Here is a 12,592-nt window from a genome sequence, read left to right as displayed (position 1 = left end):
AACAGCCCGGGTCTGAAGACATCTACTTGCCCGTGACAGAAGCCCTTTGATTGCACCGCAGCCCGACATGTATGGAGGCGCGAGGGCCCGTTCAACGCTACTTGCAGCTTTAATTAGTCAGTTTGTTCTCTATGTCTTCCTGGTGTTTTTTCTCTGCCTCCCAGTCTGTCTCTTTGTGTGTGTGTAGTGTGGGTGTTTATGTTGTCTTTGTCTTTGTTGGCTTTGCCCTTCACACCTGACATGCATTATTCTCATTAGACCTGCCCTGCTCCCAGAGTCTTCCCCAGCCAATCAACTCCCAGCCTGCCCTTCTGTCTAGTCACCACACTCCCTCACAAGTTCTGCCTGTTTTTATTTCCTGGTTTTCAGTTCCATCTTTGTTGGATCCTTCATTCTTTTCTGTTTGTTCAGTCTTGTTCTGTATTCTGTTTTGTTCTGATCTGCATTTGGGTTCATTTCCTGCTACTCTCCATGACACACTTATAATGTAATAAAGTGACTGTACATGTAATGTTTTAACTGGATTTAGTGTTAAGTCATTCTCCAGACATGTTTTAACATAAAAACACTTCCTGCTGCCTCTGTAGCTCACACAAAAAACATAGACACCCTCCACAGGTGCATGCTGGTCCTACACCTGCAATATGCTAAACAAACAAATAACTAGCAAAAGAAAATGTATCTACCTCTATGTTCCTGATATCTCATACTGTAGATGTACTGAGCATTTATAAGAAGTCCACCTCTGCCCCCTGCTGTAAAGTCAGCAAACTACATGTGTTGAGGTTTTCATTTTCCCACAGAAATGAAAAGACATTTAAGAAAAAATAGAAAAGAAGAAGCTCATATATGTAAAAAAAAAAAAGAAACAATAACTCCTTAATGACACAAAACTGCCTGAAATCATTTTTTGTTTGTTTTTGCTTTTAACATATAAATACAATCCCTTTTTATTGTAAGCAGTTTATTTTTATTCAAATGCCAACATTTCCTACATTATATTACATTATATGTGTTCATAATTCCCTTTTTTAGACTATGCCACAGATTTATGGCATTTTCTACCAACACATATCAGGGAGGCCACTCAAAAAAACAACTAAGCAATATTTCTACAACCTGATATTTTATCAGCTGCCTCTCTTCCTGTAAACCAGCCTCTGTTTTAAATGACCTTTAAATGATTTTTTTTCAGGTGTTATTGGCCCTCTATGGAGTTTGTTTGTCTTTCCTCTTATCTATTTTCATTGACATTTGATGTGATTTTTGTCCTGCTGTCCTGACTTCGTCATTTAAAGCACTTATGAGCTGCAATCCTTGTATGAAACGTGCGATACAAATACAATTATTATTGTTATTATTATATTTTCTCACAGTATGCAGCAGTAGTTCTACATCCCACGGTGAAAACCACAGATGTCCAGTAAACAGTGGGCTCAGCGTTTATTGCAGCTGACCGGAAGCTGCATCTCCCCCGTTCCTCGGAAATTGACCGCGCAGCTCCTGCAGAAGAAGAGAGACACACGACAGGTATGAGGAAGAAATGCTCGTAAACAGCGTGTATCATGTGTTCGACTTAGACTTTATATGGATTTATAGTGTTTGTTTGGTTTTTTTATGTAAAAGAAGAAAGAAATACACACAAAAAATCACGTTTGGTGGTCTTCTCTCAGCCACAGATGTTTCACGTTTCTACTGTCGCATATCTAGATTTCTTTTTTTTAATGCGTAGCAATGTTTCAAAATATACATTGTGTAAGAAATTATACAGCAAATATATTTCAGCCATTGTACATTTTGACGTTTAAAAATCAAAGTGTCTGCTCTCAATCGATACATTTCATATATTTTCTTTTTTCTTTTTTCTCAGTTATAGATGAAAGTGAAACTAAACTCTCGTGCACAATCGCGTGTAATATTTAAGGTCAAATCAAACGTTTTGGATTCACGTGGTTTGATTTATCTGCTGTACATGAATTTGAACGTGTAGCTGAGCGACCAGCAGGGGGCGCAGTGGAGCAAGTTCATGCATATTAATATCAGTATAGTAAAATTAATATCATATATCTAAAGTTTAAAGGTTTTAAAATGGATTTCCATTATAGTTCAGTGAGGTTTAACGCTTTTTATGGAACACAAAGCTTAACAGGCCTTCTGTGCCCAGTTATAGTTACTGAGCTATGATTGAATATAGACCCTTTTTGACCTTTCAAAGCAGGAAAAGCCCAGATATAAATGATTAACATTAACAATGACTCCATTAATTGTCAGAGTAGGCCATGTCAGTGAGTGAGCGTGCACAATACTCACCTAAATGTAATGCAGCTATCATGAATGCTAATAATTCCACCTGTGCTTTTCCTGCTTGGAAGAGTCAAAATGTCTGCCAAAAGAGTCTATCACTGCTTGGGGGAAAGGTTTAGAGGATGGCCAATTAATAAGCAAAGATGGCAGACAAAACTCCAAACAATGGCTATAGTTAATCTGTACCACCACAGTGTTAAAGGATTGAGTACTGCTGTGTCATTGTGGCTGCAAAATCTCAACAGTTACTGTATTTCTAAACTCCCAGAAAATCACACTGACATCAAATACGTTCAGGGCTCACAGCTTTTAATTTTTTTGAATTTCCAATTTTACAATAAGATATGTGACAACCCATCAGCACTTCATGAACCAACTGTGTTTAATGGTTTAAAAGGATCCACAGTTAAGGATTTAAGAGACTGACTGATCATCAGATACAGAACACACATGCTTTACCATATTAAATTAGCTTTACAATTGTACAATTACATTTGTGGATCTTTCTTAATCATTAATTTTGTTAGTGTGTTGCTCACCACTGTTTTAAAAATGACTTTTTTTCCTCAGCATCAGGTTCTGTCTCCTCACCTGTCATCAGTTTAACAGGACTTGACAGGGACAGAGGAGGAGTGGTGTTACAGTGTGAGTCTAAAGGCTGGTATCCAGAGCCTGAGGTGTTTTGGCTGGACGGTGAGGGAAACCTCCTCTCTGCTGGACCTACAGAGACAGTCAGAGGTCCTGATGACCTCTATACTGTCAGCAGCAGAGTGACTGTAGAGAAGAGACACAACAACAACTTCACCTGTAGAGTCCAGCAGAACAACATCAACCAGACCAGAGAGACACACATTATTGTTTCAGGTAGAAATTAAATATTTTTTAATAATGTGATTACTGTTTTAATTTCAAATAGCTGAGGTGTATAACTGTTATTCTGTATGTTTATAATTTCAGATGATTTCTTTAAGCTCCAGTCCAGTTCTTCTCCTGCCATAATCAGATTGGCTGTTAGTTTAGCTGTTTGCATCGTTCTTAGTGGCGTACTTGTCTTTTTTGTGCAGAAATTGAAACAAAACAGTAAGTCCCAAATCAATTGCTGTGCTTTGTAAATGTTAAAAGTTATTCTCACAGGCTTTAATGGGAATACTCATATCTAAATTTTAAATGTGTAAATTAAATTAAAAAGATTAAAATGTCAGTATTTTATAGGTTATGGATTACTGAAAAATGTTCTTCATTGTGTTTATTTTTACTTCCAATCTGTCATATTGTCAGGTTTCATGTTTTTATGTTTATTTTATGTCCTGTTAGACTGACATCACCTAACCTGCTAAAATATGAGTAAAAGTATTTTATTCTTTAATTCTACTGCTTTTATTTTTACGCAGAGACCAAGAGAAACCAGATGTACAAAACTGAAAGAGGAGAAAATGAGAATCTTTCTAAAAGTGATGATGTTGAAATGCAGCCTCTCGCTCTAAAAGGAGAAAAACATGTAAGTTAATTCACAACAGAGTCATTTCCAGTTGAGGAAAAAAGAAACAAGAGCAACTTAGATAAGATGAAGAAATAAAAGTCTGGTTTGAGCAAGAAGATAATAAATATTTACATAAAGAAACAAGATGTGGTTTCAAAAGAGGAAACATGGAGCACTAATGACTTCACTTAAATCAATCAGGCAGTTAATTGTGATTGAGTTCAGCTTTTTATCTTTATGATCACTGGAAGTGTTTGATTTAATGAATAATGTATAAAAGTCATGAAAGGACTGAAGTGACGTGTTAGATTTACTGCTGGCAGGATGAAACACTACAGAACTCAAAGTTCACTTTGAAAATAATTTGGTTGAAGATTTGTTTGTATTTTCTGACAACTGCATAAACTGGTGAACAAAGTCTTACACGTTTTTCTGTTGTGTGTAAATTCAAACCCTGAGATATATTCTGTCTTTCATGTGTCGTGATGTATGTCTTTACTCACATGCCCAAATAAAATCACATCCTGCATCTTGTCTGTTCATCTCTGATCTGAGCAGCAGGAGGAGCTGGAGATCAAGAACAAGAAGGTTCATCTTATAATTTAAAGTCACATTCTTAATGTCATCTATAGTGTAGACAAGTCCAGACTGAAACCTGAGTTTTCAATCTGTCACATATTTCAGTTTGTAGTATTAAAGGTTTAAATGATGTTAAAATGAGACCTTCACTGACTTTCTGGATTGTCTGTATCAGCCTGTGGACTGATTATTTCCTCAACAAGGAGCAGAAAACAAGCTCCAGAGCGATAGCAGAACATAACTTACCCCTTTTGTTTTTCATGTTGGTAGTTCAAAGGTTGTAATATTTCACATTTCACAACAAAACAGCAGCGTGTTGCTTCCTGACCACAGCTCACTGAACCTACTGGTGTTTACTAAACACGGTTGGCAGTTTGCAGGTCGGGTCAGGTTTGGGTGGTTGATTGACACATATTAGTGTGAGTTAGGTGGTGTGGATTGGCTCTCACTGGACAGTGGCCACAGCGCAGCAGGAGTCTGTGTGTGTGTGTATCTTTGTTTTTGGAAACAGTAACTAAATTAATTTCACAATTTTGCTTTCTCTTTCACCAACAGGAAATGGCCATGAGAAGTCACAACCTAAACCACAGGCAACAGACATGATTTAGGGACAGCATGACTCAGATCATCCTGCAGTGACCAAATACTGCAGTAATTGCTCCTGCAGTTTGTTAACACATGATCACACAACTTGTTGATCTAGAAACCATAAACTGAACCACACTTGTTTTTCAGATATCAAATCCATTATCATATTTTTGTTCTTGTGCTGTATTCAACAATTCAAAACATGTTCTGATTGAAATAGGATGAAAAGTGCAGATCTGGTTTTGTATTTTATTTGTAAAGCACTGCAATTATTTTATTGCTACTGTGTATATATTTTATTGAGAAACCTCTTCACTGATAAGGCAAAATGTCACACCTAAATCTCAGTTATTGAACAACATCAACATCAATCTAAATTGTTCATTTTGTTCATTCTCAATTAAATACACATAAAAAAAACCTGAGGGGAATGGAGAAAGTTCAAAAATATCCTGAAATATAGCAAAAAGGTTTTTATGCTTGGCTACATGGAAAACTTGGCGAAAACATGACAAAGTGCAATGGAAACAGATTTAGTAAATAAATCAAGATGTCCATGAATAATGTGATTTAAATGTTCGCTCACACTTTCGCTTCACTGTGGAGACAAAAACAGCAACAGACAAACATATCAGAACGATGAGGAGGCTGTAATGCTTCTCAAAGACAGAAATGTTATATTTCCATCATGTTTTTCACTGTCTGAGGTTTGACTGACTCTTTTTTTACATCAAATTACATGGAAAATTAGCACTGCCAGCTGTTTATCTTGATGAACCAACGTATATTTGCAAAACAGCGATGGATGGAAACGTGCTTTAATTCCAATTTTCTTTTATAATGATCACATTTTCGCTACATTAGGATGTAAACCTAGTTTCTGAGCCTCAAGCCTGCTACAGCCAGGAGCTCAGGGCCATGACAACAAATGGTGGTGCCATCTTTTTTTAAAATAACTACTTACATCATGATAATTAATTGCTCTGTTTCATTAAAAAAAAAACATGATATAACACAAATGTACAGTGGTCATGTCTTGTCTCTACAACTCATTTTTCATATTCAGTTGACTGTAAATCCTCAGGCTTGATAATAAAGATATTGTTTGTTGTTCCTTTTTTTGTGTTGTTTGCAATTCATTATAAACTGTTGATTTAGAAATCTATCTTCTTCTTTCATTTTTCTAATAATAGAAAGAGATAAAAAGCTAGATAAACAGATGTTCAATTTACACCTTGTGAAACTCCATTTATTCAAGAGTCCAGATACTGATGTACGTTTTTGACAGTATTTGCTTTGAGTAATATGAAGTACCAAAAATGTTTTTGTTTTTTTTTAAATTGTGTTGTGATACCACCTTTGTGTTCATTTTGATATTTGTACATTCTTTGATATTTTGAAAAATTAGTTTTGCTGACAAACTTTTGTTAACATCTTGAAACATTTTTTTTTATTTACTCATTTTGTTTTCAAATAAACAAATAAGATCATTAAGTGTATTCTCCAAAATTGCTTAAAACTAAAAAATGTTACAAAGAAGTAAAACAGTCTGTGGCTGCAGCTGTGACTTGTGAACATCAGAATGTGTCTTTCATCAGCAAAGCCTGATATTTGCAATAGTTTTAAGTTATTTTTAAAGATATGATATAGGAGAGCGTTTGCAAGTGGCACCCTACTCTGCCTCTGATTGGCTGGTACTTGTTGCCTTTGTCAGTTGGGTTGGTTAGTTTTAGGCATGAGGAGTGAGACTGGTTAGAGTTAGGGTCAGACTATAAGGGTAAGCCAATCAGAAGCAGAGTAGGCTGTGTCATGACTTTGCTATTCTAAAAAATGCCATGCTCATAGTGATAATGCTATCATGGTACAGTAGCAGCCACACTGTATGTTCACCCTTAATTATTATTATTATGTTAAGTATAAAGTCTGTTTTGAGTTTGTTCTGCTATTTTGGGACAGACAATCTATATTTCTTAAAGACATCATACATGTCCATATTTATATTCTGGGGCTCTACTGGGATATCTTTGCATGATTTACAGTTAAAAACTCCTTATTTATATTATACTGGCCCTTTATGCAGCCCCTCAGTTCAGCCTCTGTCCGAAACAGGCCGTTTTAGCCCCTGTCTCTTTTCGCAAATACATTCATACATGTCTGAGAAGAAACCTAATCTGAAATATGACAGTAGACAACGTGAACAACCCATGGAACGACCGCCATCGTTCACCTCAAGTTTTGTAACTTTGACTGTGTTTAATATCCAACATTATAACAGTAAACATAACAGAAAATCATGAAAAGCATGTTATATCCCCCTTTAATATAAATTCTTATAGACACAATTTACTCTTCAAGCTATCAAACAAACTCTCTTTTACATCAATACATTGTCTCATGTCATCAGCAGCATATAAAGCGTCTAAAATAAAACACAGAACAACATGCGCTGAGAAAACATGTTTTAAAAATAGTTGATACATCAGTCGGTACCTGTGTGGTTTTTAACCTTTTTAGCTTGTGAGAAAGTCTACCAGCAGCCACTGCAAGCATGAACACGTAATGCAGAGACGTTTGACAGCAAACATTTGACTTGATCAAACATAAAGGTGAATTAAAAAGCTGAAGAAAGTAAAAAAAATAAAAATCTTTTTGATTGTTTTTAAAATGTATCTTTGGATCTACCAGACTTTCCCAGACCCAAAGCATGATGGGATGTTTTTGTTCATTATCATAATGACCAAACTAGCTGCCAGCATACTCTATATTGATCATGTATCAGTGAGTTTCTCTCATATGTGACTATCAGTTATTATGTGTAACTCTGAGTTTCCCACAGTGAAGTAGTCCCACCAGCAGCAGCAGCAGCAGAACCACCATCACAAGGGTGAACACAGTCCTTAAGATGTCACTTTCATTTATTGGCAATTTGTTGCTGTTGTGTAAAACTAAATTGAATGAAGCAGCTGATAAACCAGAGTAATTAAGGTCAGGAGCCTAACAATGATTCACAGACTTTAACTTTACAGTCTAATGAAATGACACGTCACACAGCGAGTATGTCATCTTCTGAATTTAATTCTGCCAATTCCACATCTTATTCAGACCACAAATATAAGTCATAATACAGTATTAAGTCTATTTTATAGAGTAGTTGTAAGCATATCATTTCAAATTTATAAGCCTTTGTTTTTTATTTATTTACAATAATAACAGTTAATTATTGCTAACAACTGTGCTAACTATGTAATTAAACTTGGAAAGCTAGCTGACTAGCATGGTATATAAAGTTAAAATTCTGCTTCTCACTGAGTTCAAACATGATAGAAAACTGACTTTAACTCAGTTGGTGTTTCCCAAGTGGGTGTGTCATGTAGATAATTCGAGTCTGTCCGACCAATGTTCCAATCACAGTCACAGAGTAATGAGGTCACACAGTAAAGAGGCAGAACCTGATTGGTCCTTTTGTCTGCATTCCAAGCACTGATTGGTGCTTTGCAGATGGAACCTTACAGCACCAAGTCTGAGATTGATTTTTGCGATAGAACTTTTTCCTTTCTCAAATTTTAGTGCCAACGATGCAGCAATAAAAAATAAACCTAAAATGTTAATAACTTGTCAAAGAATAGTTTCATGTGAATAATTTTTGCCAAAAATGCCATATAGAACATTATAATTCTAAGGTATTTGCGACATTTGACCTCTGCAGATCTGTTTGCTTTTGTTTGAAGCACAGATGTTGATTTTTTTTTCTTACATGGCTTCAGGGTTGATATTTGTTGATTGAATTCATTTTGATTATATCAGTTTTGACTCTCCAACTGTTATGTGTTTTTCCTTAAGGGCAGATAGAGTTGAATTGCCCATCTCAACCAATCATAGCCTTGGCTGGTGATGACGTCATTCTCCCATGTCACCTCCCATGAATGCCAGTTCCAGTAGAGTGAGTGGACCAAACCTGGTTTGGACCAAAAGTACATACATGTTCACCAAGATGGACAACTGGTCAATTGGAGTCAAAATCCATTTATAATTCTCGTACAACTCTGTATTTGGATCAGCTGGAAAACGGAAATGTTTCCCTGAAACTCTTAAGAATGAAAATCTCTGATGCAGGGAAATACAGTTGCATCTTTCAAAGACAGATGGAAGCTCAGATCCAACTCATTGTTGGTAAGTCAGGCTGAGTTTTTTCAGAGAGGAAAAGGCCTTTTGATATATGTATCACAAATTCTACTATTGCATAAAGGATGCAAAAGCATGCCATCAGCACGGGGATGATGAATTGCAGGTTTCTGAGCAGTAATGCAATTTTGTTGAAAAAGTTAACAACCATAGAGAAAACAAAGAAAACAGGTAGAAGATGAATACTTCAAAATGTGGAGGAGGAAAATAAATGGAAATCATTTAATTTTCACTTAGTAGTTGGGGGTGATGGTTTGCTAAAAAGGTACCAGTGTAGAGAAGAAGAGTTGTCAACCTTTTCTCTAAAACTGCTTCTAATATAGTTTGACAATGATACAAATCAGTGGCATATGTGATTTTCTGAAGTGTTTGATCTAAACACACTGTTCTTTTTCAACATTAGGAGCTGTCTCCCCACGGATCATAAAGGTTTTACAGTGTGAGTCTAAAGGCTGGTATCCAGAGCCTGAGGTGTTTTGGTTGGATGGTGAGGGAAACCTCCTCTCTGCCGGACCTACAGAGACAGTCAGAGGTCCTGATGACCTCTATACTGTCAGCAGCAGAGTGACTGTAGAGAAGAGACACAACAATAACTTCACCTGTAGAGTCCAGCAGAACAACATCAACCAGACCAGAGAGACACACATTATTGTTCCAGGTAGAAGTGCACCTGCTATACTGGCTATGACTGCTTCCTGAAATATATTTCTAAATATATACGATGCTTTTCTGTGTTACTTCAGGTGATTTCATCATGGTCCACAACGAAGCTCTTGTTTACTGGAATGCTTTCCCTCTGGTCATCTTTGTTGGTGTTGTTGTACTATGTGTATGTTTTAAGGTTCATTCTAAGGAGGATCTTCAAAACTCACAACAGAGCATATAATCCTTCGTTTTATCTGAAAACCAAATCATCAAATTTGGAAATGCATCCAGATGATTCAGATTCATTCAGATTCTGATGTTTTAAGTAGTGTATGTGATGTGAATGAATCATTTTATTGTGATCTTGTAAATACTGTATATAACTTGTTCTCAGGCCTCTCTTGCAAAACACCAGTGGCGGCTGGTGACTTAAAAGATTGGGGAGGACAGGAGGAAAACCAACATACCGCATCAAACTATATCATTGTCCCCCACCTGATGAAATCGGAGGGGTGGGGGGCAATTTTATATGCCAATAAAACAATTTGCTTTTAAAAACAAAAACCTCTGAGTGGAGTAAAGGCTGCTTCTTTAAAGATATTTAGCATGTACATATTGTTTTTTAAACAAAGAAGAGCTCATTTTAGCCATGGACTGGTTCAGATGTGTGATTTTACCAACAAAGTGAAATTCAAATTTACAGTATTGTTCTATTGTGACAACAGATTTATGTTCTCATCAAAAACAGACAAGATATCACATGATTTACACATGTTTCCTGTATGTATTTTCTTAGTATACAGAAATATATAAAGTACCACAAAGCTTATGATGCGATACAGGAAAAGATCAGTGCTGAATACTAGAAAGACTGAACACTAAAAACATTCACAGATCTAAAAGTGTAGGTTCACATCAGAAAGTATTAATGCATGTATCAAATACATGACTTACACACTCTTATCTATGTGCACGACATACAAAATATAGTCTACAAAGCTGACGTGTTAACACTGGGGGTGCAAGGGATCACAAAACTCATGGTTCGAAATGCATTTACTTAGTATTGGTCCTTGGACATGACCCTGCCAGTATATTGTGTGTTATGATGGTATAATTCTTATTTGATTGTTTTGGGGATCAATATGTTGTTCTTAATTTACAAAAATTGTTAGTAAATTTGATTCTCAATATTTTATATTGAGAATTTATTTTAATAGACTGTAACAATTTATTTTTCAATGTGTAGTTTTGTATGTCAAAAATATATTAGCATATTAAGTTGTTTCTTAATAAGACTATAATGAAAGAGTATCTAAACTATTTCGTTAACACTTTATTTTATGGATCCCTTACTTTCCTACTAATTTCTAGGAAATTTCCTCAACGGTTTCCTAAAAGTAACTTATGTATAACTGAAGTCAAAAGGATTTTCTACGATATAATCTAAAAATCTAGTTTTTGACAAACCAAATGACTGAAAACTGAGTATTTTCTATCCTTTAAATAATTGTCAAGAGTCTAATTTAATAAGATTTTTTGCAAACTAACAACAATGAACCCAAATATAATGTGTGGCCACTACCAACTTTTTTCTATTTTTTCTTATAATTTGTAACAACCTGCACCACCTGTAATTACCCATTACATACCAGGAAGTTACTCTGAAAATGTCCAGGAAATTAATATAAAATAAGCGATGTGAAAAATAAAGCATTATCCATTTAATTAATTTACTTATAAACTATACATATCAATTTATATCACATATGAATTAATACTTTCATATTATTACTACTAAAATATATTTACTTAGTATTGGTCCTTGGATATGGCCCTGATGGTGTGACTCATTGCTGACTTTGTGTTTTGACAAATGGCTTTCTTATTGGATGGTTTTGGATCTGCTCCACTGATAGTAAGAATTTCCAGAGAAGTGAGTAGATATAAATATAAAGGAGCCTGGAAGCTGTTGGCCTCTAATTGGCTCCACAGAGGAGGTTGAAGGGTTAGTCCACCAAAATGACACACAGCTATAACTTCTCACAGTCCTCTAGCTGCATCTATGCATGGAGGTAGATTGGGATTCATTTCTTGAAGGTTTTAGATGGCATTGGAGGTTAATGGAGTTAAGTTTGTGCAACTCAAAAATGAGTGCCCAAATGAACATTGAAATATGTTCATTTTGTACAGAAGGAGGACTGTGGATTTTGTCCTCCATCACTTCCATTGTAAGTGCATTATGAAGGGATCTTCTAATGGTCAGTATCAACAGAAGGAATAATTATAGCAAGAAAAACGTGTTTCAATGTTCATTTGAGCTCCTGACTGTTGTTTTAAGACACACTTGAAAAATTGTGAACCTGTCCTTTAAAGAACTTAAACAGCACTGTCTTTGCACTTGTAACTCTTGATAAACCAAAAGGTGACATGCTGTCACTTTAGGGACCATTTTCTTTAATAGAAAGTAGTTCTAATGAAAATTGCTCGCAGTGAGGTCGGTGGAGTAACAGACTTTGCATGCAAGAATATTTTCTTTTTCTTTTCCTTAATCGGTGAATGCCACAAATTATCTTTAATCACTCACACGTGTCACTTAAGAACATTTTCAACTTAATTCCTTTTACCTCCATTGGTGTTGGGAGTCATAAATATCATATATTTTATATATTTCTTACAGATTTTTTTGAGCTATTGGTAATTTGCTTATCATTATTTTTAAACTATATTTAACATGTTTAATATACTATATATTAAGTTTTAATATGTATATTGCAGAATAACCACACATCATCTGCCAGTTCAGCTGGTTCT

At 35.5% G+C, this 12,592-nt stretch overlaps 1 protein-coding gene and 1 long non-coding RNA gene across 3 annotated transcripts in view; both read left to right on the top strand.

The window, feature by feature from the left end:
- Positions 1-1,275: 1,275 nt before the first annotated feature.
- LOC122974098 (butyrophilin subfamily 3 member A2-like) overlaps positions 1,276-12,592 on the top strand; it is a 44,202-nt gene continuing 32,885 nt past the window's right edge. For both annotated transcript variants that reach the window (XM_044341981.1, XM_044341980.1), the window contains exon 1: positions 1,276-1,530. In XM_044341981.1, coding sequence (XP_044197916.1) covers positions 1,417-1,530 — 114 coding nt within the window. In that variant the 5' untranslated portion in view covers positions 1,276-1,416. The remainder of the gene's footprint in view (positions 1,531-12,592) is intronic.
- LOC122974310 lies at positions 2,843-3,952 on the top strand. The gene is made up of 4 exons (XR_006400311.1): positions 2,843-2,904; positions 2,935-3,168; positions 3,262-3,384; positions 3,696-3,952. It is a non-coding gene; the product is annotated as an uncharacterized LOC122974310 (long non-coding RNA).

Source organism: Thunnus albacares, chromosome 22 (assembly GCF_914725855.1).
Source record: "Thunnus albacares chromosome 22, fThuAlb1.1, whole genome shotgun sequence".
In the NCBI taxonomy this organism is placed as follows: Eukaryota; Metazoa; Chordata; class Actinopteri; order Scombriformes; family Scombridae; genus Thunnus; species Thunnus albacares.
Note: the sequence above shows the minus strand (reverse complement) of the source record. Positions and strands in the feature narration are given on the sequence as shown.